This window comes from Ochotona princeps, chromosome 1, assembly GCF_030435755.1.
Source record: "Ochotona princeps isolate mOchPri1 chromosome 1, mOchPri1.hap1, whole genome shotgun sequence".
NCBI lineage: Eukaryota > Metazoa > Chordata > Mammalia > Lagomorpha > Ochotonidae > Ochotona > Ochotona princeps.
The window spans coordinates 120,846,533-120,873,517 of record NC_080832.1 but is presented as its reverse complement, the minus strand read 5'-3'; the positions used below and the strand labels follow the sequence as shown (position 1 = coordinate 120,873,517).

The 26,985-nt window shown below is 44.6% G+C and overlaps 1 protein-coding gene across 1 annotated transcript; it reads left to right on the top strand.

The window, feature by feature from the left end:
- Nucleotides 1-1,823: 1,823 nt before the first annotated feature.
- Nucleotides 1,824-15,452, top strand: NRSN1 (neurensin 1). Its single transcript, XM_004593089.3, has 4 exons — nt 1,824-1,962; nt 3,749-3,812; nt 8,928-9,125; nt 14,912-15,452. Exons 3-4 carry the CDS (start codon nt 8,937-8,939, stop codon nt 15,308-15,310), a joined length of 588 nt encoding a protein of 195 aa, XP_004593146.1. The 5' UTR covers nt 1,824-1,962; nt 3,749-3,812; nt 8,928-8,936; the 3' UTR covers nt 15,311-15,452.
- Nucleotides 15,453-26,985: the final 11,533 nt, after the last annotated feature.

Sequence of the window (26,985 nt, the reverse complement as noted above, 5' to 3'; positions counted from 1 at the left end):
CAGCGTGGCCTAGTGGCTAAGGTCCTCGCCTTGATCCCATATGGCTGCTGGTTCTAATCCCGGCAGCTCCACTTCCTCTCTATCTATCCTCCTCTCAGTATATCTGACTTTGTAATAAAAATAAAAATAAATCTTTAAAAAAAAAAAGGAAAAGCAAAATGTTCAAAATAATGGATAATTGCCCTGACCTGGTCACTACACATTATTATATACATATCTTGAAATATCACACTGCAATCCATAAATAAATATATAATTTCTAAATGACAAAAACAATGTCATAAAAAAAGAGCCACTCAATTCTTAGTCCTAATTGGAATACCTACCTTATTAACAGATGCACTACTGCAAGATACAGTTGAGAGTATTTACCAGAGAGCAACAAGGAAGACACTGAGAAGTCAGTCACAACAGCCCCACATCACCAACATCTCAGACCCCTGGCTTGCTGCCTATGCACCAATGTTGATGGAATTCCAGGGCTTGCAGAACTCCTACCGCTACAGAACGCTCTGAGAATACACCAATGTTGACCAGATCCACCTGCAGACAATATGAGCAAAGCAACATGTCCTAACTCATCTAAGCTGCGCTTCTTAGCCAGACTGGGTGGTGCTGAGGCAAACTGGAGCTTCGTGCGAACGCCAGGAACACAGCGCACAAAGCCATCCTAGCCTCCCTGGCCTAACCAGGACCAAGCCACTTCTCCGTATCTGTAGGCATTCCCAAACCCTTGTGGACATTGGAAAACAGGGACAAAATGTCCTTGAAACCTAAAACCCTCCTCAGGGGTGCATCTGCCAGATAATGGTTCACCTCCCATTCCAGGAGTATGTGATCTGAAACAAGGCGTGGGGAGTCAGCATGGCCAGGGACTCACTCTGTCCCTCGCAGTCTTCCTCTGCAACACTGGGATGGAGGCAGCCTACCCCACAGGCAGCGTGAGGAGTAAAAGATTTCCTGAGTACAAAATTAACGTGTATGTCTTATACTTAAAGCAATGCCTGGCACCTAGTAAGCTCTGCGTTCGGTGCAGCAGGGCCTTGCAAATCTTAATGACTTTCAGTCTTCACGTTCAATGCCACTTGCTAGTAATCTGCACAGTCTGCTGAGGCAGGGGTTCCTGTATTTATATACTAACTTGCCCAAACTCACGGATTTTCAGGTGTGTTCCTGCGTGTCTACAGGTGTGGCTGGTTTGAGTCACTCATTCATGCTTCTCTTTCTTGCATCTCACCTTTAGACTTCCTGATCCGGGTCAGCAGGAGGGAGACACTGGAGCTACCCCGAGGCTGAGGTCAGTCAGGCAGCTCTGAAAACAAACTGTGTGTCCAGCCCCTTCCGGACTCAGAAATAGGGGAGAGAGGGGACGCACGTGTAGCAAGGCTGCCTGTCTCCATTCAGCCCAAAAATAAGTCTGTGAAATCAGACTTCTGGGCAGTGGACAAGGCAGACAGACAGACAAACAAACAAACAAAAAAAGCGCACCCGCCATGACAGCGGGTAGGGTCCACTAGGCCCCAGAGCCCAGGGGTCAGCCAGCACCCCACGAAAGGAGACAACAGGCCTGGCATGCGTCAGGAATTCCCCAGAGGCCTTGCACACTAAAATGGGAAGCTACAGCCCCGGGGTGCAGCGTGGCGAGTCGTCTTTCCCACCAAGAGTTTGAGGCCTGAAAGCGTCAGGCCTGGGGTACCTCAGGATCCGGGAAGGAAGGGGCCGGCCGCCGGCGCCGAGCCCCGCCTCCCGGCCGCCCGCCGGCCCGCGCTGCGCGCCCCAGCCCCCGGCTGCGCGAGCGCGCGGCTGCCCGGCTGCATCACGCGCGGGCCGAGCGCGCGGCAGCGGCGGCGGTGGCAGTGGCGGCGGCGGTGGCGGCGGCGGTGGCGGCGGCGATGGGACCCCGGCGAGAGATCTGCGGCTAGGCTGCTGCACTTGCTCCACGGGTCCGGCCTCGGAGGGCAGGTAAAGCCCAGGCCGCGGGTGCGGCTCCCTTGAGCTCCCGCTCTCCCTCCAGTTTCCAGCCCCCCACTCCTCCCTTCCTCTTTTCTCTTCCTCCTCCTTAGGTGCAGTTATTCGTGTGTGTTCATCTCGCTCTCTCCTCATCCATATGCATTCTAAGTACACAAATTCCTGCAAAAATCCTCGCGTATTAAAATATGTGGAAACATGCAAACCTACAAATAGGGGGTAGCCAACTCGATGCTCTGGTGGTCTGTGGTGAGCATTATGTAAGAATTTTTGTGGGTGTATAGCTAAAAACTTAAAGAGTTTCCTTCCAGGGAGACAAGAAAAGTTATGTGTTAGGTAAAATATATGCGTTTGGAGTTGCAAGCCTAGTTTGAACTATTTTCCTGGCGTAACTGAATCCCTGCATGCCCTCCGATTCTTTTGCCACATCTGAAGATGTCTGAATGTTTTGACGTGGTCCCCAGACCCAGGGGACATTTTTGTGTTGTGAGAAATGGACTTTGGGGTGGGGGTTGTGGGAAGGATCAGACCAAGGCTGATGACCTCAAAGAAAACAGAATGAACAGCTGTTTGCTTGATTGGTTCCTGGCTCTGTAGCAGAAGTGTTTTCAGGACTATGGAGAGCACCTGGCTGCTGCCCAGGCCAGTGTTTGGTGAAGGGCATATGTGCAGTGTCTTCAGAGAAGACCGGAAGTAGACAGATTAAAAAGACCAAGAGACAGAGACAGGCAGACAGCAAGAGAGACAGAAAGGGCGACGGGGGAGATGGGGGGAGGATTTAAAGGCCGAAGGTGGGGGAAGAGAAGGCCGAGAGAATGTAGCAAACATTGTGGCTTGCTTTCTTCTGATTATTCAGATCAGGATACTAATATTACATTCGCTTCTTGCCTCACATTTGCTCACAGACCACACACAAACTTTGGGGCCGACAAGGAAATGAGTCCTGAAGGATGTCAGACTGTGGTTCATATAGCCTAACTCTGAAAAGCTAGAGACAGTTTGTCAGGCCTCCCCCATCCACCACCTGCCTCACCTCGAATCTTGGAGTTCAGAATTCCTATAAGTGAATGAGGATATGTTCAACAGAAAGATTTCTTAATGATCTCTGGGAAAACATGGTCCCAGTAATCTTATCTCACATAACTAGAATAATGTAGGAAACCAATAGTTCTATAACTGGCAATGACTCTTTAATTAGATTTTGCCAAGGCACCTGCTTTTCTTAGGCAGATGGAAAGTAAAATGATCATGATAGGAAATAAAAATTGACATAGAAATAAAATTCTGCCTAATGAGTACATCCTCCAAGTAGCCTTATTAAGTGTAAGACACAAGTAAACACATCATAAATGCAATGACTGGAAGGCTCATTTATAATACATCGTGAAAGAAAAGCACCAGGAAAGATCAATTCTGGAGTATTTAGGAAACAAGCAACCTCCTTCTTAGAATTTGTAAAATACAAATGGATGTTTGATTGATACTATTAACTATATGAATACATTTGTATTAAAATAAGAATAGCTCTCTTGTAACATTTTGTAATTCATAAAGCATGTTGATGAATGTCATCTCATATACTGTATACTTCAACATGGCACCCATTAAGAAGTCATAAAGTATAAGTTAGGTGTTTGATTTTTGAAAAAAAAAACTCAACCAGAGAGTTCTTGCTCGATGTTGCTGATGTTAAATGCTTCTCTGTAAGGAATGTAAATGGCTTACAAAATTTAGATTTTAATATGGATCACATTCTACAGAATTTGTTTTTCTCAAATAGGACTGAAGAATGTGCTGCTGAAAAAGGTGAAAGAATAAACAAGAGAAAGAGAAGGACTTCCAAGGTAAGACAAATCTTCACACAGGTAGAGTGCTAAACACCTGTGGTGTGCATGCAGGTGAAGAAGGGACTGAGTGAGAACTTGAGTCCTCTTTCTCTTCTCATGTTGGTTTTGGACTTTTTATGTGCCTTCCTAACCAAACAGGCCTCAAAGCAATAAAGTAATTGATAATGAGTAAGATGACCCCACATCATAACTCCTCTCTTAAAATTATTAAATTCACTTCATATCCACTTACCTAAAGGGAATAAGAAATTCTCCTATATGCAGCCAGAACCTCTATCAGAAAAATAAAATCTCTCTGAAATAATCCATTGGTTGAAACACATTCTGAGTTTTAAGGTCATGCTTCTATAATTCCAGAATGACTGATTTAACAGCGAGAAGACTGTTAGGCTTTTATGCCTCCCTCCTTCCACTGTGGGTCTCACTGAGTCTCCCAAGTGCATTGACCTTTTGGTGTGGTTTGGAATAAGTGGACTGCATCATCTGTGTGCCTATACTTTGTCTCTTGCACTGCTGGTCCTGTGAAAGGGTGGCTATAATAGGAACTTCACTCTCATTATTACAGAAGTATTTTGTGGGAGAAAAAAAGTAGTATAAAATCAAATGATATTTCTGAGAGAATAAATAGAATGAGGTCTGTGCCTGGCCTCGTGGCTGACTCACACACACAGCCTTGGGAAAACACTCATCCTTTTTGGTGCCTCAATTTGCTGCCTCTCCTCTCTCAAGGAGACCATGAAGATGAATAATGCAATGTCTGCGGTGTTCTTAGAGTTTCATGAGGCATAAAGACTTATTTCTGTCTCAGTGGCTATGAACATTTTTAAAATAGAATAAAAACTAACTGCATATATTAAACTGAGATTCAAATTTCCAGCAAATTGATACTACAGTGTATCTGTGTACTTAATGATCGCAGTGGCATATACCTGAGTGTATTTGCCTAATAAAGGAGACGTTCCAGAGAGGCTCATGGTCTGTACTTCCTCCCACTGTAAAGGACTACGACACCTGTTTTGCTGCATCTGTTGCTTCAGGAGTGTGTCTTTAATCCAAGACTCCAGTGGGAACAGTTTCTGCCTCATTCATCTTAATAGCCAATACCTCGCAGGTGCCTGGGACATAGGCAGTACTTTAAAATCTTTGGAGGAATGGAGGATTGAAAAATAAGGGATTACTCAGATCATCATACTCACTGACCCATGTAGAACTCTAGACCAGAAAGGTGCAAAGTGGTAAACAGGATGGAAGTGCCCCTCAATTCCTGGAGTGTACAAGCAAATAAACCACACATTGGATAACAGGCAGTAGAGTACTGTGATGAGAAGTGAGGCTGGACAGTGGGAATAGAGTGACAGGAGGCTGGTGTTTAGACGTGATGATTGCAGAAATCTGCTCAGAAGAATAGAAGGGGAGCTATGGTGTGATGTTCTCCTGTCATTGCCCTTCAGGGCGTCATTGGTTTTTTGTGTTGCTAACATTTGACTATTCATGAAGTGTATCACTGGGTGTGCCATGGAGATGGTTTCTCTAAACAGACTGTGAAAAGAGAAAACTATGAACAGATCTTCATTTATCAGCACCTAGTCTGTCCTTGTAACCCCTCTCCAGAGTTGACCAAACGGCCACACACCCATGTTGCTTCTTTTCACCGGTGCCAGCCATGCTGGCAGGTCAGATGCAACAGGCTCCACTAGAGTGTTTCTAACATGGATGCTGATGTACACTAAACACAATACTGAATGCTGTTTCACTCACAGCTCTGTTCATGTGCCTCCTGGGGCGGCAAAGCTTGCTGTAGAGAAAGGAGCCCTCCACTTCATGACACTTACAGGTTTAATGTTACCATTTTCCATGGTGCTACAGTCATTAAAATTCAAGCATTAGAATTCTCATGAAACCTGACTCCTTAAGTAAATACTGAGCCAAGGTAAAAAGCCTTCGCACAGACCTTCCATTTCTGTCTCAATCCTGATTTCTTGTATATAGTTTAATAATTATCCAGCTTTTGAAATGACTTTATGGCGTGACATCACGTTTCCTTTTTATAATAGTAGAGGTATCAACCAAACAAGCAGATCCCAAATGATTGTAACCAACTCTGTCTGTAATGAGGTTAAAACACTACTGACTCCCCTGCAATATACATGACTACTGAGATTTTCTAGGTCCAACACTCTCCAAACTAGTGTGTTTCATTTATAATTCAAGTTCTTCTGAGTCATCCTTTTCCTGGAGCTGTAAATCCCAGCTCATCATATCTCTGGGAGGATGTAAGAAGCCTCTCAGACCCCCAGGGATTAGTATTTTAGATAAGATATGAGGTACTAAAGCAACTTGTTAAATAAACATTATATAAGCATTCAGTCTACTTTAAAAGCCAGTAACTGGTCTAGCTAGTAGCTTAAATGCCTCTTCGAAAGGAAGCTTCGTACACTCCAGAATAAAGTAGAAATCTGCAGACAACAGTGAATGGAGACAAGGAAGATGGGAAATCATTAAGCCCAGTCATTTGGCCCACAAAAATTAATTGACTCAATTGTAGCTTCATGGCCCCCCCAAGAAAAATCTTGAAAAACTACATTGAGAAGGTGAGAGAAGCTACTCTGGCCCCACCATCTTAGAGATGAAGAAATCATAACCCAGGCAGGAGGATGAGCTTAGGACCTCATGGCATGGCAGATAAGAGCTGCCATTGGAATCCATTCTGTGGCTGCCACAAGAAGGCTATGTTCCCAGCCAGGCTCACTGAGTCTCTTTCTGGAATATCTCTAACACTGAAAGTCCAATTTTAGAGTGCAGCGTCCCATCATCAGGCTTGGGAAGTACTTCCTCTTTTATGATCTCACGTTTTTTGAAAATAAAGTTGTACTACTGAGTCTTCTGTGTGCATCAGAAATGTTTAACCTGGTGTGCCACAAATGAGCCATCCAAGCCTGGTCCAGCTTGGTGTCTTAGTCTCAAATAGGAAAAAATGACTTTAAGTGTCTCAGGAAAGCAGCTCTCCCAGTTGCCATGAGGGAACTTTTTATTCCTATCATACCTATTTTCTTTCTCCTTTTCCTGTGACGGCTATTGTTGATTTGTTGTTAACCTAGAATATACGTATGCAGATGACTTGACTGTGACTATGCAAGTAAGTGATTCAGTTCATGATGCTGCTTAGTGTCCCAGTTGTCATCTTTGTTCCTGACTCACAGTGCAACCTTAAGGCCTCAATGACAAGTCAGAGTTAGTAACACTAATCCCTTTCTCCTTGGCCAGAATTCTTATTAGGATGACTTAAGAAAGTGCCTTTCAGATAGTTCTCTTTCCATATCACTGGTGATAGGCTCCTATTAGTCATCTTCAGTGGATAAGCATTAAGTAGATCTTAAAGGGATCATCCTAGCACTTTAGATATGGAAACCAGGTTGACACTTTCCTAATCAGTCGGGCTGTGCTACCTTAAGCAGGCAGAGTACATTCTAGAATCTTAAGATTTTCTAAAATAATAGCCTTCTCAAAGTTTAAAAATAAAAACATGAAAAATAAAAGCCATACTTCTCTGTCCTTCGAGCGCTCCCCCTGAGTGATTTCTTTAGGTGGTCGCTGTACCTGAAATGAAAGCACAGTCAGTAAGAATAAGGTTGGCCAGCACTTAAATTGTCTATCATCAGCACTACCAGCTTGCATTATTTTTCTCAGATCAAGGCCATTTTTTAAGTTTGACCACATTTTCTAACCAAAACCTATTTGTGGAGAAGGGCACAAGTTTACAAGATGTTTTTGTGAGTTCACTGAAGCCCATAGGATTGAATGATGATGAGTGAACTTGACTTATCCCTGAATCTACCCTAATCCAATTGCATGACCACACATACACACTTGGTAGATCTTTAGATTCATGCTTTGCTCTTATACATCTGCATTACTAGTGTGGATTTTTTTTGATAAGCAATTGGAAACATGGAATATGCTTTTGTTGGCCTGGCATATAACATAATAGAAAGCTTGCTCAGTTGAAAGATGACCTTGTATGCTGTTTTTCATTTTGTTATGTGTGGACTATGACCATTTAAAAAAAATCCACAGCATAAGTGAAAAAAACCCAGAGTATTTTTTTATGTCCAGCTACACATTTAGATACTTATGTGCAGATCAGAAAAGATGAAAATTGAGAATTCTCTTGCTCATCATGATTACTATTCCCCGTTAATTCCTTTTTTAAAAAACTGTGAATTAATAACCCAATCATCTCTCCATGGGTATTAATTAATAAACATCAAATCCAATGCAAACTTCAATCTTTACAAGGCAGAGCTCCAGTCCATCCAGATCGTAGTTTAATTTAGCAACCCAATGAATTTTTATTTATTGCAGACACTTCATAGAGAATAATAAAAGGCTGAGTTTACCCTGCAGACTATATTCTAGCCACCCACATGGACAGATGTATCCACAAATAATGACAAATATATGGATCCAGAGTTAGTGAGGTGTGAATTATTACTTTAGCCATTTGTGATTAATAAAGCATGAAGCTAAGTTGCTCGACAGCTCTTTAATAAAGCTGCTGAACAAGTTGACAATTGGTTAAAATGTTAGTGGAAGATTCATGAGATCTGAAGACAACATTCCCATTTACTAAGAGGAACACCGTGGGTATTACACAAAGGAATGTGGTTAAAAATTGGAGAAGACAGCCCAAGACAAATTTCATCTGTAACAAATGAGATTGTCTGCCTAATTCTTCAGCATGTAACTATGTAGACTACTAGATTCTAAGAGATGAAAGATTTCTTGTCAAAGCCGTGAAAATCTCAGCTTCTCCATTGCCATTTCTCATATACCTCCTGCCTAAATGTTTGCATAACTAAAGTGACCTGTGCTGTAGTGTCTCATTTCATTTATGGAAAGCCAGGGCTAGTCGTTATGTATTTATGGGGTAATTTTACATTCAGCAGACAAGAAGACTAGCTTATTAGGAAGACATGTCTGTAGAAGTGCCTTTTCTCATAAGAGTGTTGTTCAAATGGTCTGTGTATTCAGCCTGCTTCTCACCTTTCAGTTTGTCTTTTGAGCTTGAGACCAATGTGCTGGGGCTGATGCAAGCGGGCTTTGTCATTACAGCTGGGAAGAATGACTTCTTGCAGCAATGTCTGCGGGTCTAAGCAGGCACAGGCTGCTCCTGAGGGCAGGTACCAGCGCTATGGAGTCCGGTCCTACCTGCACCAGTTTTATGAGGACTGTACCGCTTCCATCTGGGAGTATGAGGATGATTTCCAGATCCAGAGATCACCTAACCGATGGAGCTCAGTGTTCTGGAAGGTAAGGAACAAACATGGGCTTAACTCAGGACATGGGAAAAATATAAGTAACTGTGCTAAACATTCAACTACAGAGAACTGAAAGCATCACTCTCACTAAATACATTTTCCCACCCTCAGAAAAGGACAAGCAAAACTTGGGCCAAAAAAGCCTCTAAATACAGCGTAATTGTTCAAGAGCACTTTAAACATAAATTGGCACAATTACCATAGTAATTGTTATTATTGTTCCTATTGTTAATGTGCTGCTACATTCACTATCTGTGAAGTTATGCACAGGCAAAACATTATCCCATTTCAGCCTCCCTGACAGGCTTGGGAAGTGCCATTTGATAAATTTCAACAGCAGTTAAAGAGAAATAAGTAGGTATTTAGAGAGAGCTGAAGCTGATATTCAGCGCAGAGGTCAGAATACCAGTTCTACCTGTATGAGATACAACATCATGAGGTCCTCCAAGACTCAGCTTTCGCCAATGCAGGAGCTTCATTAGACAATGTACCTAGTCATCCAATAGATAGTTAATGAACACTTATGTTATGCCAAGAGGGTCAAAGCTATGGAGACCAGACTGGCAAGCAAGAAAAATCTTCCTGCCCTCATGGTACTTACAGTCTTGCATGGCAAACGGATCATAAAAAGCTAAAAGCCCATAATGGGAAGTCAGTTGGCAACAAGTGCAATGAATCGGGGAAGATAATTGGTAGTAATGGAGATTTGGGTTTGCAGATGAAAGAAAGCCTTTTCAAGGAGATAACATTGGATCAAATACTCAAATTAACAGGGGGAGCATACCATAAAATTATGTGCTAGCATGTCCAAAAAGCTCTAAAATGTGGATAATTCTGGTGTTTGAAAAGGAGCAGGAGATCCAGTGGAGTTGGAGTGAAATATGGAACGTGCAGGCAATGAACTCAGAAAAATAATGGGTTGTAGATGATATATGGAGCTTTGTAAGTAATACTGATGACCTAGACTCTCATCCTGAGAGCCAGGAGAAGCCATCTGAAGATGCTGAACAAGAGTGACACAATCCAGCTAATACCTTCACAGGACCATCCTGACTCCTGTAAGAACACAGGTGATAAAAAGGTAATGGTGGAAACAATTAGATTCATTCAGAAGCTATGAAAATATCCAGGCAAGAGACAAGGGCTTAGATTAGGGTGGTGTTAAGTGGAACTAGTGAAATGTAGTCAGCTCTATTGTGACATTTGAAATCCAAGCATTCGGGATATTCCAGTGAGCTATGTATGGAACTTGAGAGAAAGAGGAGTCAGCGTGACTCCAGGACTCACCTTGTAGCCTGTACTATTTAGGGAAATGTTTGTCATTTGTTTAAGATGAGAACATTGTGAAGAGAGTGGGATGCTGGGTGGCCAGAGTTTGCCGGTCATGGCTTATTGAAGATGTCTGCCAGACATCCAAGTGGAGACCTCTAGGGACAGTTAACATACATCCAACTTAAGCTCCTGCATTGGGAGTTACTGATGCATACAATGCTTAAAAGGCACCAGACCAGCTGAGATCTCCTAAAAAGAGGGAATGAAGTTGAAAGAGGTCATTGGAACTTGCAAAAAAGAAATTGAGAAAAGGGGGAAGCAATGTAGCTTCAGGCTTCCTCCTACTCTCATACTCCTTTGCTTCTTCTAAAAACTCCAGAACATTTGACACCGATTTAGGAATAAACTTGTAATATTTTGGCAATACAGTAAAACAATAGGTGATATGTAGCATAATGATTATAAGCATATGTTCTGACCTCAGGCTATGTGAATTCAAATCCCAGGTCTTGCATAATATAGCCCTAAAATTTTGGGTGAGTTAGTTGACCTTGATGAGCCTTTAATACTTCCAATACATGGACAAAAAAAGACTGGATAGTGGGAAAGAACATCATGATGCCATTGTGATGATCTGGGTGGGTTGAGTCCTGGTGTGTGTCCTTAGAATTGCTATGATGCCAGAGAGGAGAAAAGAGAGGGGGTTTTGCTGGTTGTCAAGAGACTGAAGTATCTATTGACTCTGAATCTTTGGAGGGACTATGTGAGGAAGAACACTAGAGGAACCAAAAGAAGCTGGGAAGGAACTTTGAGGTGCCATTTTGAATATTTGGGGACTTTTTCTTTCATAGAGTCTCTATTGGTTGTCAGACACATGGTTGACAACTCAAGAGAGAGATCCAGGCTGGAAATCGAGGTTTGAAGTCTCTGGCAGCAGGTGGAAGTTGGAAACTGTGACCTCTGATTTAAGCATCCAGGAAGAGCAGATGGGGGTCAAAGGTGGCATGCTAGAAATACCTGTCCCTTGTGATGAAGGTCTGGCAAAGCAGGCCGAGTGAGCTCCTTTGAGGTAGAGATGTAACAGGAGAGTTGTATCACAGACAACCGTAGGCAAGAGTTTCAAGAAAGCTAAGGGTCTCATATCCATAGTCAAGTCAGATAAGGAAGAAAAAAAAAATCACATTGGCTTTGGCATTTAGAAGGCCATTCATGTTTTAAGGAAATTGTGGCGAGCTAAGCATGGCTGTCCAGCACAGGAATGATCAGAGCAGCAGGTAGACATGGATGCAGGGATGTGGGGTGGCTTTTGAAGGTGGAGGCAGTTGAACGTGACTGTGAGCTGAGAAGGAAGGAATCTGAAGTGTGGAGGAGCTAGGAGTAGGCTGTGTGGCAGGACACCAGGAAGGGCTAGACCTGCCATTGGTTCCTCCATGTCCCCCTGCGGCAAGCACAGATGGCACGACTCACAGCTCAGGGCAAAGAAGAGTTCAGCAGCCCTAGACAGATGAAGGCAAATCCAGCATGCACTCCTGACTGAGCACTTCCCCTGAAGCACCTGCAGTCCCCACAGCTCATCTCACCTCTAACTTCACGGAGCCAATCCTCAACTCTTCCCTGCTAAGCTTGTTGTTGCTGTCTTCCAACAGCTCTTGCTGCCTCCGCGCTGCAAAAACAGCTGCTGGCGACTGCTGGTAGAATAAATTGCATTTCCAGAGAGACATGCTGGAACACAAGGACTGGGATGTTTAGTCAACAGAGCAGCCTTCATAGCCTATAGCCCCTACAGCAGGATTTCTGGAATCCAAGAACTGTTTTTATCCATTTTCCTTTGCAAGAATGGAACCTGAGATTTTCATAGTACTCCCTGCAGCTCAGAGTCACCAACAGTCACTGAACAGAGCCCAGCTGGTTTGCCATGCCTGTTGCAGTCCTTCAGAATCATTGTGTAGCCCCCTCTGCTTGAATGACAGGCCTGTCTGTGATACTCAAATGATATTAAAAGGCCAGCCACATCCTTGTTCTTAAAGCTAGTAGGAGTTCTTCCATCTGCAAGCATGGTTTGCCTTTTATTTTCTGCGTACTCTTCCAAGAGTGGATTTCCAGCTAATGCACTGCTCAGTTGAAGAGCAGGCTGCTCTGGGAATCAGTCACCTGGCCCTGTGTTCAGCAGTCTGGTGCTTAGAGTCAGTCAGTCGGGGAGATTTCTTTGGCATCAGGCTGGAGTAAGAGCAGCAGAAAAGCAAGACAGAACACATCGGCCTTGCCTGCTCTTCAGAATCTCAGAACCAAGATGGATGTATTTTTGCTGTCCTGTTTTTGAGAGTTACTAGCAGTTCTTGAGGAAGGAGGTAATTTAATGACATAGGAAGCATGTTACCATGGATATTTACGTTAATTTACTTGGTGCATTCAGAACGTTCGGATGTGAGTCATCATTTAAATTATAAATAATGGTTCATCTTTGAGGGTGAATTTACTCCACCCCTCTTAGAAAAAAAATGTGAAAAGAGATTCAAAATGTTGTAGTTTTCCTGTAGTTCTTACATATTTTGTTGAATAGATTTTATATTTTTCAGAAATGTCTCATTGATTCTATTTATAAAATTACAAAAAGAAAATTTGTATATGGTGTCAAAACTCTTTGAAACCTCAAGTAAAAATAACAGAAGGAAATACACTAAATGGCAGTTGATGATGCATTATGGGAAGAAGGAAAGTCGGGGGTGGGAGGGGACACACAGACCTGGGTTAGAATCCAGTTATATCACGTCGTAACTGTGGAATCTTCTTTGATATAAATTTCCATTCTGTAAACCTCAGTTTTTCATATAGGAAATGGAAATACAGCATAAACATTAGCTGCTTCTGAGAATTAAATAATACAACTCCAGTACTGTATTCGGGTCTCGCGAGATGCTCACTAGCACCATTCTGCTTTCCTTATATTTTGCTAGGGTGAAGGATGTGTGGAATATGTTTTTGCCTCCACCATCTAATCCTCCTGATTAGTGAGAACTTTAAACTTCCTCCCCAAATTAATTAAATCCACCTTTTCTATTGCAGATTAAATGTTGCTATGCATTTGGATACTTTTCCAATCTTGTTATTCCAGCTAAAAGCAATTGGAAACAGAAGGAAGTAAAAAAAGAAAGTGAATAACTATAATTAGCTGCTGCAAATCCTGACCCCCTGTCATAGTTCTGTTGCTCAAGTAGCACAACTGTTTTATCAGAAGTGTATCTCCAAATAGCAGTGGTAACAACAGTTGCTTATTACAGTTTATTACACAGCCAGATACAAGGCTAAGTGCTTTCATGCACAATTTCATTCGATCTTCACATCAACTCCCTGAGATAAGCATTGCTGTCATTTTTTTAGTAGTGAGATTGTCAATAAGAGCATCCGCATAACCTGTAACCTTCCTTCTCTGACTCGAGTCCTAGGTGGCAGTGCTCACATCCAAGCCTGGATGTGTTCCTTCCAAACCTGTGAGCTCTAACCACTTTCCATTTTCACTGAGTCGCATTTTATTAGAACTTGAACTAAAGCAATTTAACTTGCATCTGCTGCTCCCACCACATTGAATCATCTGCAGAGTATAGTTCAAACAGCCACAGGCTGGAGGTGGAAGGGCACAGGTGTAGAGTGAGTTCTGGGCTGGAACTTGCCTTCTGTGAGGTTACCTGTGTGCTAGTAATTATGGTCTCTTCCCTACTCATTTGTCAAAGGGATGGGAGTTATAAATCCTATCAATGTCCCCCAGCCGAAGTCACCAGGAACATACTTACATATTGAAGAACACCATGTGGTCCCAAGAAGAATGTGTGAACGGATACGTTAAGCACCTGGGCTTCGGTTGAGTGCATTGAGACATCTCTAAGGAAATGTGACTTTACCCTCGATTGCCAAGGACAATAGATGAGGTGTTTAATAAACCTCATCTATAAGACAGACGAAACAGGGCTAGTCTGAAGCAATAATGGACAGAGAAGCGGCCATCACTCATATCAGCCTGGCTTATCTGGCATTTTGAGACTTGCACAATGACATTGCTTTAGTCTCTGCTCAAACAAAATTATTTTGTATCATTCCATCGTGGTGGCAGGATTAGTTTGCCTAATGTTGATGTTCTGTGACAGAGTGTCCAAAAAGGGGACATTAAGGCCTCACTGTGACTCTCAGCCAGTGCCTGCCGTCTGGGTCAGGGGACAGAGCCAGGCTGATTCCTGCTGTTCTCTTCCCTGAGACGCAAGGAGATAACCTGCTCCCCTGCAAAGCACATGACAAATGGAAAATGACCACAGCTTGGCACTGGGTGTCTGGTTAAAGTCACAATTTTCTTCCTTCCCCTTTCTGTTTTAATGAGAAAATTAAGTAGGTTTTCCATTGCAAATCAGGGTAACCAGAATATGTGGTTGTCTCAAGAAACAAGTCCTGCCCTTGAGGGCTTAGAGGGGAAGACAGCACCTGCTCACTCCTCTTGCTTTTCTTGTTGTCTTTCTGTAGGTCGGACTCATCTCAGGCACAGTCTTCGTGGTTCTTGGATTGACTGTTCTGGCAGTGGGCTTTCTCGTGCCCCCCAAAATCGAAGCTTTCGGCGAAGCCGATTTTGTGGTGGTTGACTCACGTGCGGTCCAGTTTAACAGTGCCCTTGACATGTGCAAGCTGGCAGGAGCCATTCTCTTCTGCCTTGGGGGCACATCCATGGCAGGGTGCCTGCTGATGTCAGTGTTTGCAAAAGGATACTCCAAAGAAGAAAAATTCCTTCAGCAAAAGTTTAAAGAACGAATTGCAGACATCAAAGCCCACACCCAGCCCATTACAAAAGCTCCAGGCCCAGGGGAGACAAAGATTCCAGTCACTTTGTCCAAGGTTCAAAATGTGCAGCCTCTCTCAGCAACCTGAAGCTTTTCCCACTCCAGTGCTCCCCTCTCAGAGTTAGGCACAGTGTGAAAAGGAATAGGCCAGTTTTTGAGGTAACAGGGATTTGTTGTTGAGCCTCCCCAGGGCTGTGTTGGAGCTGGCAGCAGGATGCACACATGCTCACAGCATGCAGTTCAGGTGGCTCTCATGACAGTGAAGGCCACACACCCACGTATGTACAAGCATCTAGCTGTTTACCATTGGTGGTCTGTGTGCCCCCCAGGAACCTTGTGGAACCCCTCTTTCAGATATTGTGGATTTGTGTTATTTGTGTTTGGAAGTGCTAAATGGTTTAGACCAGCCTACCATGGTCCATTTTATTTCCTGATATTGGTTTTTCTAATCTTTCCTGTGTGGTGTTGTCTTCCATTCCTGTCTCGCTGTGTAAGATACTGTCATGTGTGTTCACCGAAGTCAGGAACTTTCTGATGTTTGACCCAAACGTTAACCTTTTCATTGTATCTTAAAGTTCCTGAAATTAGATAAAAATTTCTCGTTGTTCTCCATAAATCTGTTGTCTTCTCCAGCTTCTCTTTTCTTTCGTTCAAAAAGCTAAAATTGCCGATTTTAGAAGGTTGGTTTAAAAAATGTATTTTTGGAGTACAAATATATGCAGAGAGTCCAAAAGAACTGAATTAGAAGCTGGTGTGGCTCCTTGGGGCTATCACGTAACCATGCACATCTGTGTCCTGGGGGCCTGAGGACCCTCCCCACTGAGTCGGCCCTGATCATGTCCTAGTGGTTCCCACCATGGTGAGATTCTTCCAGTCAGACCCCTGCGACATCAGGAATCAGCCAACTACACCGCCATCCCTTCATAAAACCCAGCCACCACCATGGATGCAGCGCTGTCCTATTTTTATAAAGACAAAAGCAAGCCATCATAGAAGAAATCCCTGGGTTGTTTTTAATCTTAAAAAAAAAAAAACTTTCGTCCTCAAATCTGATGTCTTTTTCACCACGAAAAAAAAATGTTGCTCTCTTTCCTTGTACTTTTATGTAATCTGTGGATTTCAATTAGATCCAGAAAAATGGAAGCTGTGATGTTGGTGTTCTCTCAGAAGTTGTACCACCTTCGAATTCTGTCTGATTTTTTCTCTCCTCTTCTTTCACTGGATAAATAAAATATGTGAATGAGCCAAACCTGAATTGCATTGTCATTCCTTCAACATGGCTATTTCTTGCCAACGTGATTTTTCCATTCAGAAGCTGAATAAACGCTAATGTTTTCCTGGCTAAACAGAAGAACAAATTAGTGCTTTTCATGTGCAGTGTTTATTTTGTACAGCCTAAAAGCAGAGGGTAGATCCACTTTCCCAGCCAGGGTGGTTGGCTGGGTTTTGGAGAGATGGTTCCAGATGCCTCATATTGTCTGCATTCCTGTTGAGCTTCCATTTCAATTTTATTCTTTGATGCCAGATACCAGTCCCCAGGTGTCTGTGCAAGGCAACACCATCTGAAGCTTTCTATGCTGGCTTCTGTCTTATGAACTAATGAATCTGCAAGGTTGAAAAACAACTTCAGATTCAAGAGAATGGTTGGAGGGCTTGGGCTCTGTTAGGGAAAGAAGCCTTAAGGACCCTACTAACCCTCAGGAATGGGGATTATGGTGTTAAGATATACAGCCTGCTCTTTGGAAAGAAGGCTGTCCGTGGTAATCAGAGGGTGGGAAACAGCAGACTAATGAGCTCTTAAATCTAGTTTCTGACTGCTAATTATCCCTTGATAATAGGATACTAGACTATCACCACTGTCTGTAACTACAATGCCGTGATACACTAAATAGCAGAATGTTGGACCTGTGACTGTTGCTGAAGGACTATCCTATGTAACAATATTGGAGAAAATGGTGAGGGGGTGGGAGAAATCCCTGTGCCTATGAAACCATATTATGAAAATAAATAAATAAATAAATAAATAACTTCAGTTTCTGGCCAGGATAGGGTAGACCTAGGCAGACTGGCATGGTCTCTGAGCTTTGGCCCCAGCCTGATTGTTGACACAGGCTCATAGCAGGGGAGGGTGCAATGGAGGGAAGATGGTGCTGAGATAACACCTGGGGAGACCTAAATACAGGTTCATGCTCTAGGAGTGCTAGAAAGCCCAGGCAGCGGTTCTCATGTTGACCATGTCAACGCTGACCCATGGATGAGTCACCTCCAAGTGCATGGGCACTTCTATGCATGACACAAACTGCTGTAACTCAGGAGTCTGTACTTGGATAGAAACCTCATGCTCATGTCTTTCCAGAATCTATTTGTCTAAACTTTCTTCACACATCCATAATCCAAATTACCAACAGGTCTAAACTCCTTAGATTTGGAGATCACACACGCACACACACGCACACACATGCACACACACGCACACACTCTGCCCCTTGCTCCAGGTGCTGCAGTGTTTCATTCAAGCACTTTGAAGCCTGCTCCTTCCTTGATCATCTCTCAGGAGCACACATGTACATGTTTCCAATACACCTTATCTGCTCACGTAGGAACAGCTCCCTGGGTCTGATTCTGCTGCTTCTGGTGTCAACCTAGCACAAGCCCCGGGAGCCCTGTATACATGGAATTTTCAAACTCCTTTTTTCTCTAAAATTTTTAAATATTATTTTTATTGATGTTTACATAGTAATCAGGGTGGGAAGGATCAAGGAAAAGTGGATAAGACCATTGTTTACACATTTTTTTTCCTTCTACCTGTATCTGGGGGACGATACAATGGGGGAGATCACGCCCAGCCTCCCCGGTAGCCAATGTCATGCCAGGGTCCTCATCGTGGAGCAGGTTCTGAGAGTTCTGTTCAAGTTGTTTCGATAGTTCTGAGATGCTGTTGATGTTGCCATTTCAAGAATGAGGAAATCCTTCTTCAGAGTCTCCATTCGCCCAGAAGTTTCAGTGGGGTAGTTGATCAATTTGTTCTGCCTGCCTTCCTCCGCAAACCAATGTGTGTTGCTGCTCAGCCCAACTCTGCCCACCACACACTTGGCCCTCACATACACCAAGCGGAGCTGCAGCCCAGTCAGAGCGACCCCCAGTAATTCCCACTGGACCGGCTCCAGCTCTGGTTCCTGCCCCTGCCAGCATGTGCAGTGGACTGGCCTGGTCTGTCCAACATCCCATTTAGTTTTCATACACATCATTGAGCATTGAAGCCTAGCTCAACCCAACCGACTCCACACTCCAGCCCACATTTGTGCGGATGGGTGCCACTGCCTATCCAGCCAGGCCTACCCCCTGATCTGGTTCTCATACTTGCCAGTGGGAGTTGCAGCCCATCAGAGGTGCCCACAGCCTACCCACTGAATCTACTCCCTGCCCTGGATCTCCAGGGACAGAACCACTCTCCAGGTGGTTCTACAGTCTAGCTCAACAGGACTTGCCCCCAGGCCTAGAACTTGCCAGCTGATGCTGTGGCAAAGCCCAACCTACCTGCCCTTACTCCAGCTCATGCCTGTACCAATAGACACAATCAGATAGCCCAGACTGACTCTCCCCAAAGCAGTTCACATATAGACCAACAGGTGTTGCAGCCCTGCCCAGCCTGGTCTACACCCAGTCCTATCTCTCATGCTCATCAGCAGGAGCAATGACTCAGCAGGGGAGACCCCACTACTCCCCTGGGCTTGCACACCTTGCCCCATCTCACATGTGCTGGTGGATGCTGCAGCTCAGTCTGGCATGGCCCATCTCACCTCAGCACTGGCCTGATTCAGTCTGCCACCATTCCAGCTTGCACTGGTGGATGCTGCAGCACAACCCAGCAAAGTCAGCCCCCAGTCCCAGTCCTAATGTGAACTGGCTGGTGCTGCAGCCAGACCCAGACTGTCCTGCACCCCATCCTCATTCTCAGATCTGCCAGTGGACATTATGAACTGGCCCAGCCTGGCCTGCCCCAGACCTAAGTCACACATATGCTGACAAGTACTGTAACCCAGTCTGGTCTGAGCTGCTCCTTGCCTTGGTTCTTGCACTCACCTGCAGGGACTAAGTCCTGACAAGGGAGTTTCCCAAGTTCCTTATTGGGTCTCCTCCCAGTGGTAGATCTCACACACTAGTGGGTCCTTGGCCCAGCCTGATTAGGCCACCTCCTGTCCTGTGAGAAACAGTAGCCTTGCCCAGCTGGCCATTACCCAATCTTGTTCTTACTGTTGGGTATTACAGTCCAGCCACACCTAGTCCACTCTCTGATGCAGCAGTCATGTGTCCCAGTGGGAGCAGAAACCTAGCCCAGCCCATCCTAAACCCACTCTGGCTTTCATGAGCACCATTGGGTGCTGAAGTCTAGCCCAGTCTGGTGCACCCCAGAGCCAGGCCACACCTATGCCGAGGGACCCTGCAGCCATGTCCAGCCCAAACCACTACTCCTATTTTGGCTCTTGCACTAACCAGTGGGAACCACAACCTAGCCAGGGCGTCCCCTTAGCTCCACAATCAGGCCTATTCCTAGTCCCAGATTTTGCACATTCAGTGGTTGTTCTGACCCAGATCATCATAGCCCATCTGTCTTGATCTTCACCATTGGATACTGCAGTCTACCTGACCCAGCCAGCTCTGAGTCCCAACTGTCACTGGTGAATGCTACAGCCTGGCCCTGGCCAGTCCACTCCCATCCCTGACTCATACAGACTGGTAGGAGTGATAACCTATCCCAGCATGCCCCACATTACAGCCTAGCTCCTTTCACTTACGAATAAGCTAAGGTTAGCCTGGCCCTGCCCAGTCCACCCCCTTCCGAAACCAACCCAGGTGAGACCTGGAGCTGCCCTGCCAGGTTTGACCCACACACCCAAGCCTGAATCACATGTTCACCAATAGGAGCTATGGCCCACCAGCGGCATTTCCTAAATACTCCCGCCAGACCTGCTCCCAGACCCAGATCTTGCAAATGCCAGCAGGTGCTAGGCCCTTTCCAGTCACAGACTACCCCCTCCATCCCAGCCTATGTATGAGCAGTGGATGTTGTGGTCCGGCCCTCCCCACACTGTATTCTTGGGTGTGCCTGTGGGTACTGCAGCCTGAGTCAACCCATCCTATATGCAATCTTAGTACCCTTGAGTGTCAGAGGGCTCCGTGGTCATGCCTAGCTCAGCCTGTCACCACCCGCAGCTACCAATCAAACCAGCTGAAATTGCAGATCACAGGGGTGAGCCTTTTTAAAAAAGATTTATTTATTTTTATTGGAAAGGCAGATTTTACAGAGAGAAGGGGATACAGAGGGAAAAATCCTCCATCCACTAGTTCACTCCCCAAATGACCACAACAGCTGGGGCTGAGCCAATCTGAAGCCAGAAATCAGGACTTCTTCCGACGGCAGGGTCCCAAGGCCTTGGGCCATCCTCCACTGCTTTCCCAGGATACAAGCAGGGAGTTGGTTAGGAAATGGAGCAGGACCTGAAGTGACACCCATATGGGATCTTGGTGCATGCAAGGCAACCATTTAGCCATTAAGCCATCATATTGGGTCCCACACTCCTTTCTGAATAATGCCTACACTAGCACATGGCCAGGGATTACACTCACTGTGCCATTTTCCCAACAATATCGTCCACTCATTCTCTGCTTATTGAACTCACTGTTCAAGGCTGAGCCAAGTAATAACAGCAATAATAATAGCAGCCAAGATGCATTGAGTGAGAGGTACCTCTGAAAAGGGCTATGCATATTCACAAAAACTCTTCAAGACTATTTTGTAGGAAAAAGACAACTCGGCTAAGGCTAACCAGTAAGTGTCAAAGGCAAGACTCAAATCCCAACAGTCTGGCCCCAGTGGCTATACTTCCAGTCAATATGCTCCTCTGGTCTCTGCAACAAGATGAAGTAGCATGCTACTGAATGATCAATGTGTCATTGAAGAAATGAAAAAGAATATTAAAAACCTTGTAGAAAATAGTGCTACTATGTGACCTATCAGTCAGTGAGGACATTAATCAAAAAATTTTTTTGAATGAATGAAAATAAAAACAAGAATATCAAAACCCCTGAGATGTAGCACAAACAGTATTGAAAGGACTATTGATCTTGTATTTGCATGGAAGGTTGCCTTATAACAGAGAGAACATATAATATTTGTCTTTTGGGGTTGACTTATTTCCCTGAGCACACTGGTCTCTCATTGGGACCATGTGGTTGCACATGGTAGAATTTCTTTTTTTTTTTCTAAGTGGGTGAGTAGTAGTACATTGAGTAGATGTACCACGGTTTCTTTATCCACTCCTCTATCGATGGGCATCTGGGTTGTTTCCATGTCTAAGGTCAAGGTGCCAGATTGCGAGTCTGATGAGGATTCAGCCTCTGAGTCACAAACTTCGCCTTCTAGCCTTGTCCTTAAGAGGTGGGAAGGGAGAATGCTGGTCCCCTCAGCCCCTAACAAAGTCACTAACCCCACATGAATGGGGATCCCAGCTCCATGCTCTGATCAACTCCCAAGGGCTTCACCTTCTCCAGCCACCACACAGGGATTATGTTACACCTGAGGGCTTCTGAGGAATACAAACATTCAATTCATAGCAGTAACTCTAAAGTTTATAGCAACAATGGATTCAGTTTGGTAAAGATAATTTGATGAAAGAAGTAAAAATAAAGCAACCAACAAAAGAGGAAATAAAGTGAAATAGAAATTAAAAACCCTCATCTTTTAATTATGGGAAACTAATGACTATTACCTCAGTAAATAAAGAAATAACAAGTATGCTATTTCGAGTTATGGAAAAAGCTACTAGAGGAATCTCCAAGAGGAAGTGTTCAAAGGGGTTGCCTCTGAGAGACTCAGGGGAGCTGGGGTAAAGTAAACTCTTTTTATTCACATGATCACTGTTCGTTTAGTGCTACAAAAAGAAAAACACAAATGCTATGAGATCCCTCAACAGGAATTTATCATAGCTTAAGGTCCTAAGAGGGCCTCAAAATAAGTAGTGTTTAATCAGTGCCTTGAAACATGATTAAACATTCACCAGAATGACTCTGGCTGAAGGAGGGATATTTTGGGTATGCAGTTTTGTTTTTTGTCAAAAAGAAAGGGTGTGGCCATTGGGAAGAAAGAAAGGTTTTCTTAAGGTTTTCATTCATTCAAAAGTTAGAGAGAGGAAGACAGAGAGAGAGAGAGAGAGAGAGAGAGAGAGAGAGAATCGTTCATCTGCTAGTTTACATCACAAATAACAACAGCTGGGGCTGGGCCAGGCCAAAGCCAGGAGACAGGAACTTCTTCCAGGACTCCCAGGGGGTAGCAGGGGCCAAGAACTTGGGCTATGTTCCACTGCTTTCCCAGGCACATGAGCAGAGAGCAGCTGGAACACAAACTAGCATCCCTATGAGATGCCAGGGGGAAAAGCAACTATTTTTAAGATTTATTTAGTTTCATTTGAAGGCAGATTTTACAGAAAAATAAGGGGATAGAGAGAGAGGTCTTCCATCCACTGGTTCACTCCACAAATAGCCAAGACGGCCAGAGCTGAGCTGCTCCTAAGCTAGGAGCTAGGAACCGGGAGCACACTAGAAATGGACAAGAAATACTACATGCTTGTAATAGATGGGAATGAAGTATTAAACTTGCAGGTAATAAAAGTAACACTTCACTGGAAACTTGAGTGCTGAGAAAATAAACAGTTGATCCAGGCTGCTACTGTGCTTTTTGCCAAATTTTATTAGGGCAAATCTGTTTATCTGAGAGTTCTCTGAAAATGGATAGCAGAGGCCGGCATAACAGCATAGTGGCAGCATAGCAACCTAATCCACCTGCTAGCACCAGCATCCCACAGGGACATTGGTTCATATCCCAGCTGCTCCACTTTCCATCCAATTCCCTGCTGATAGCCTGGAAAAGCAGCAGAGGATGGCCTATGTCCTTGCGATACCGTGCCCATGTGGGAGATCAGGAAGAAGTTGTTGGTTCCCAGTTGCAGATTAACTCAGCTCAGGCCATTGCTCCTATTCAGGCAGTAAACCAGTGAATTTCTCCTAACAAAATAGCACAGTATCTGATCTCAATGGAATTTTTCTGCTGAATCAAAGTGTCTGAATTCAGGAACTGCAGTAACTGGTCTTACCAGCCAGGTCTGCTGGGAAGCTTCCCCAGCTCAAATGATCCTGGTAAGGATCGTATTTCCCAAGCAACACTCAAGTGCCTTACACAATTCTACCCATCAACAAGTGCATCTGCTGGAATTTCTGGAAGGATTCAGTGTCGAAACACCCATGAGAAGATGATGCCATTTTTAAGTAAGTTAAAAACAACGCATTCCCTTCTAAGAAAGGAAATCAGCATCAGGGTTAAGCTTTGGCTCAGGAGCCAGGTTTCAAGCATTCACATCTTGCCTCGATCGCCTTGCAGACATGTGGCCAAAGGATTGCAAGTCTCTGCCTTCTTTTCCTTATTTCACAGGAATGATGACAGCATGGCCTTGCTGTGGTTGCTGGTGAGGATGAAATGAGTGAACACATTGAAGCCCTGGGGACTATGACTCACATGAAGCTAGCACTTAATAAATGTTGCCTGGTATTATCTGGGACAAGACCCATTTGCAATGCACCTGTCTGAGGCTCCATGCTTCCATTCGCTTTCACCCTGAAAGCCACTCCTATTGTCAAACCTGCAGTAATTTGGAACTGGCCTGTCAGGGCACTGACCTTTTCAATATCAAGTTTAATTAAGGCTGGTGAGTAGCTAAAGTGTGATGCTTCGTGTCTTTCCATGTGACTCGGGGCGGAAGATTTATTAACTCATTAAAATGTCTCGGCTATTTTCAGCTACTCAGAATAAGCATGAGTAGTTGGCCAGACAGACCCAGAACACAATCTGATGTCATTGGCTTCACAGCTTGACATTTTGTTCCTGGGCCATGTGGCAGAGATTTGGGGATATAAAGTACAAACACCTGTCTCTGGTGACAGGCAAAGGGTTGTTGATGGCAAAGTGAGGTTATGCCAGACTTGTGACAGATTCTGATTGTTCTTTCTTCATAGTGGAGCTGGTTAAGGCCACTGGGAAGTCAGATTCCAGGAGCCAAATCTCTATGACGCACAGATTGTCCTGGCTTCCTGCAGTCAGACTGCTGGGGGTCATCAGCCTAAAGGTTAACTGCCTCTTTTTCCATGAGGACCACTTCACTGTTTCCATTTATAAACTCTAACTTGAATTGTTTCTCCTTATCCTAAAGCCTTATATTGGTCCATTGTCCTGCATTCTAACAAAGTACCTGAGGCAGGCTACATATGAAAAGTTTATTTAGCTCCTAGTTTTGGAGGCTGAAAGTCCATGATTGAGCTACCTCATTGGTCTGACCTTGCCTAACAATGGACAGCATCATGGTGGGAATGTGTACGAGCGGGAAAGATCACATCACAAAACAGGAAGCCAGAGGGCGACTCAAGGGTGAGGCTTAAACTTCTGTAACAATTGTGCCTCAGCAGAACACACTTCGGGAGCTCAGTCTTTCCTTCTGAAGGATCCAGAACAGTCGCTGATATCATTGGCTTCCTACAGTGACATGTGCATGCCTGGACCACGTGGCAGACATGTTAGGACACAAGGTGCAAACACCTGCCTCTGGCGACATACAAAGGGCTGTTGATGGCATTGCTGAGGTTGTTGACGGCATGCTGAGGTCTGACCTCTTAAACGTCTCCTCTCTCATTGCTACACTGAGGACCAGGCCTTCAACACATGAACTCCTGGGAGACAAATCACACCCAAACCACAGCACCCTTCACTCAAGGAACAAATATGCAGACTCCACGGAGGTGGTTCACTTTTCGGAAACAGATTAGAAACTCAGTATACACTGCTCAAATTTACTACCCACATCTGACTTGGAAACTGTCCTGAACCCTAGTGTATTATAATGAATCCATATTTACCCTCCTGGCCTGTAACCACATACTGTTTTCTTCATGGTATTTTGGGGGACAGCATAGAGGCTGTAGAGGCTCATGATGAGAGCTGGAGAGGCTCGAATCCAAACTCTTTAATTTACTAGTTGGGTGATTTTAAGCAAATTTCTTGCATACATTGTCAACAAAATGAAAGTAATAATGCCTCTGCATAAAGATCTGGTGGGAGTTTAAGCACTTGAAGTACTCTACGAGATATAGGCGTCGGTAAAGACTTATTAGAAAAGTCACCAAAAGTGCAGGCAGTCAAAGCCTGGATAGAATGAACATGACCCTGTAGGCTTAGAATTTCCACATCTAGGAAGACACAGTGCAGTCGTACTTTGTTATCAGAGTAACTCAACCCCCATCCCAACTATGCTTTATTTTGTAACTGGAGGCAGCTTGTCAGAACTGCAAAAAAAGTGGGGACAACACAGTAACTCGCCAGCTCTGCCCAATGGTGTCGGCAACCTATGTGGGCAATGGTAACTGTCCAGGTTGTTCCACTCTGACCCAGATCCATGCCTACAGCAGTGGAGGATGACCCAGGTCCTCAGGACCTTGTACCTGAACACTGGATAATGGAAGTCACGTCCACACAGTACAGTAACGTGATTTCAGGAGACTCCCTGTCTGCCCTACTCTGCTATAATGCCTCTAATAGCCTTCTAAGGAAGGATACTCAGGGGTCTTCACTGTGATGTAGTGGATTAACCTTCTGCCTGTAGTGCTGGCATCCAATAAGGGTGCAAATTCAAGTCCTGGCTGCTCTGTTTCCAATCCAGCTCCCTGGAAGGCAGTAGAAGACTGTCCAGGTCCTTGGAGACCCAGAAGAAGTTTCTAGCTCCTGGCTTCAGTCAAGCCCAGCTCCAGCTGTTATGGTCATTTGGGGAATGAACCAGCAGCTTGAAGACATTTGTATGTGTGTGCCCTTCTTCTCTATCTATAACTCTGTCTTTCAAATAGAATAAATCTTTTAAAAATAAAACACATAAAGATAAATCACATAGGGCACAGTGTGGTAGCCTAGTGGTTAAATCCTCACTTTGCATGTGCTGGGATCCCATATGGGAACTGGTTTGTAACACAGCTGCTCCACTTCCCATCCAGCTCCCTGTTTGTGGCCTGGGAATGCAGTAAAAGACAACCCAAAGCCTTGGGACACTGCAACCACATGAGAGACCTGGAAGAAGCTCCTGGCTCCTGGCTTTGGATCAGCTCAGCTCTGGCCGTTGCAACCACTTAGGGAGTAAACCAGCTGATGTTAGATCTTTCTGTCTCTTCCTTCTCTCTGTAATCTGACTTCCCAATAAAAATAAATTGCAGGCCCCGGTCTCCCAAGGATTAACTCCACAGCTTAGCTTGTTTCTCAGAGGGAAACAGGATGAGCAATTTTGGCCTGATACATCTAGCCACTGGCTTAACCGCAAGTTCCTGCTTCCTATTTGTCAAGTTATCTGCCAAGGGATTGGATAAACACTGGGAGGAACTCAAGGGATTTAGGGTGGCCACAACAGGATTGGATAAACACTGGGAGGAACTCAAGGGATTTAGGGTGGCCACTACTGGGAGGAACTCTAGGATTTAGGGTGGTCCCTTGAGGACTGGATAAACACTGGGAGGAGCTAGGGAGAGTATAAAAGAAAGCCTGGAGTTGCAATAAAGAGCAATCTGTCATCGATCGGCATTCGGTGTACTGCGTCTTGTGTTGTGTTGTCTCTCTGTGTTGTCTTTGTTGTAACCCTAGTCCCTCTGCTAGGCTCGGGGTACGTGGCGACGTGGGCGTTG

Coding starts and splice junctions, on each gene's coding strand:
- NRSN1 (XM_004593089.3), top strand. CDS start 8,937: ATGACTTCTTGCAGCAATGTCTGCGGGTCTAAGCAGGCACAGGCTGCT. Junction 9,126..14,911: donor GGAGCTCAGTGTTCTGGAAG/GTAAGGAACAAA, acceptor GTCTTTCTGTAG/GTCGGACTCATCTCAGGCAC.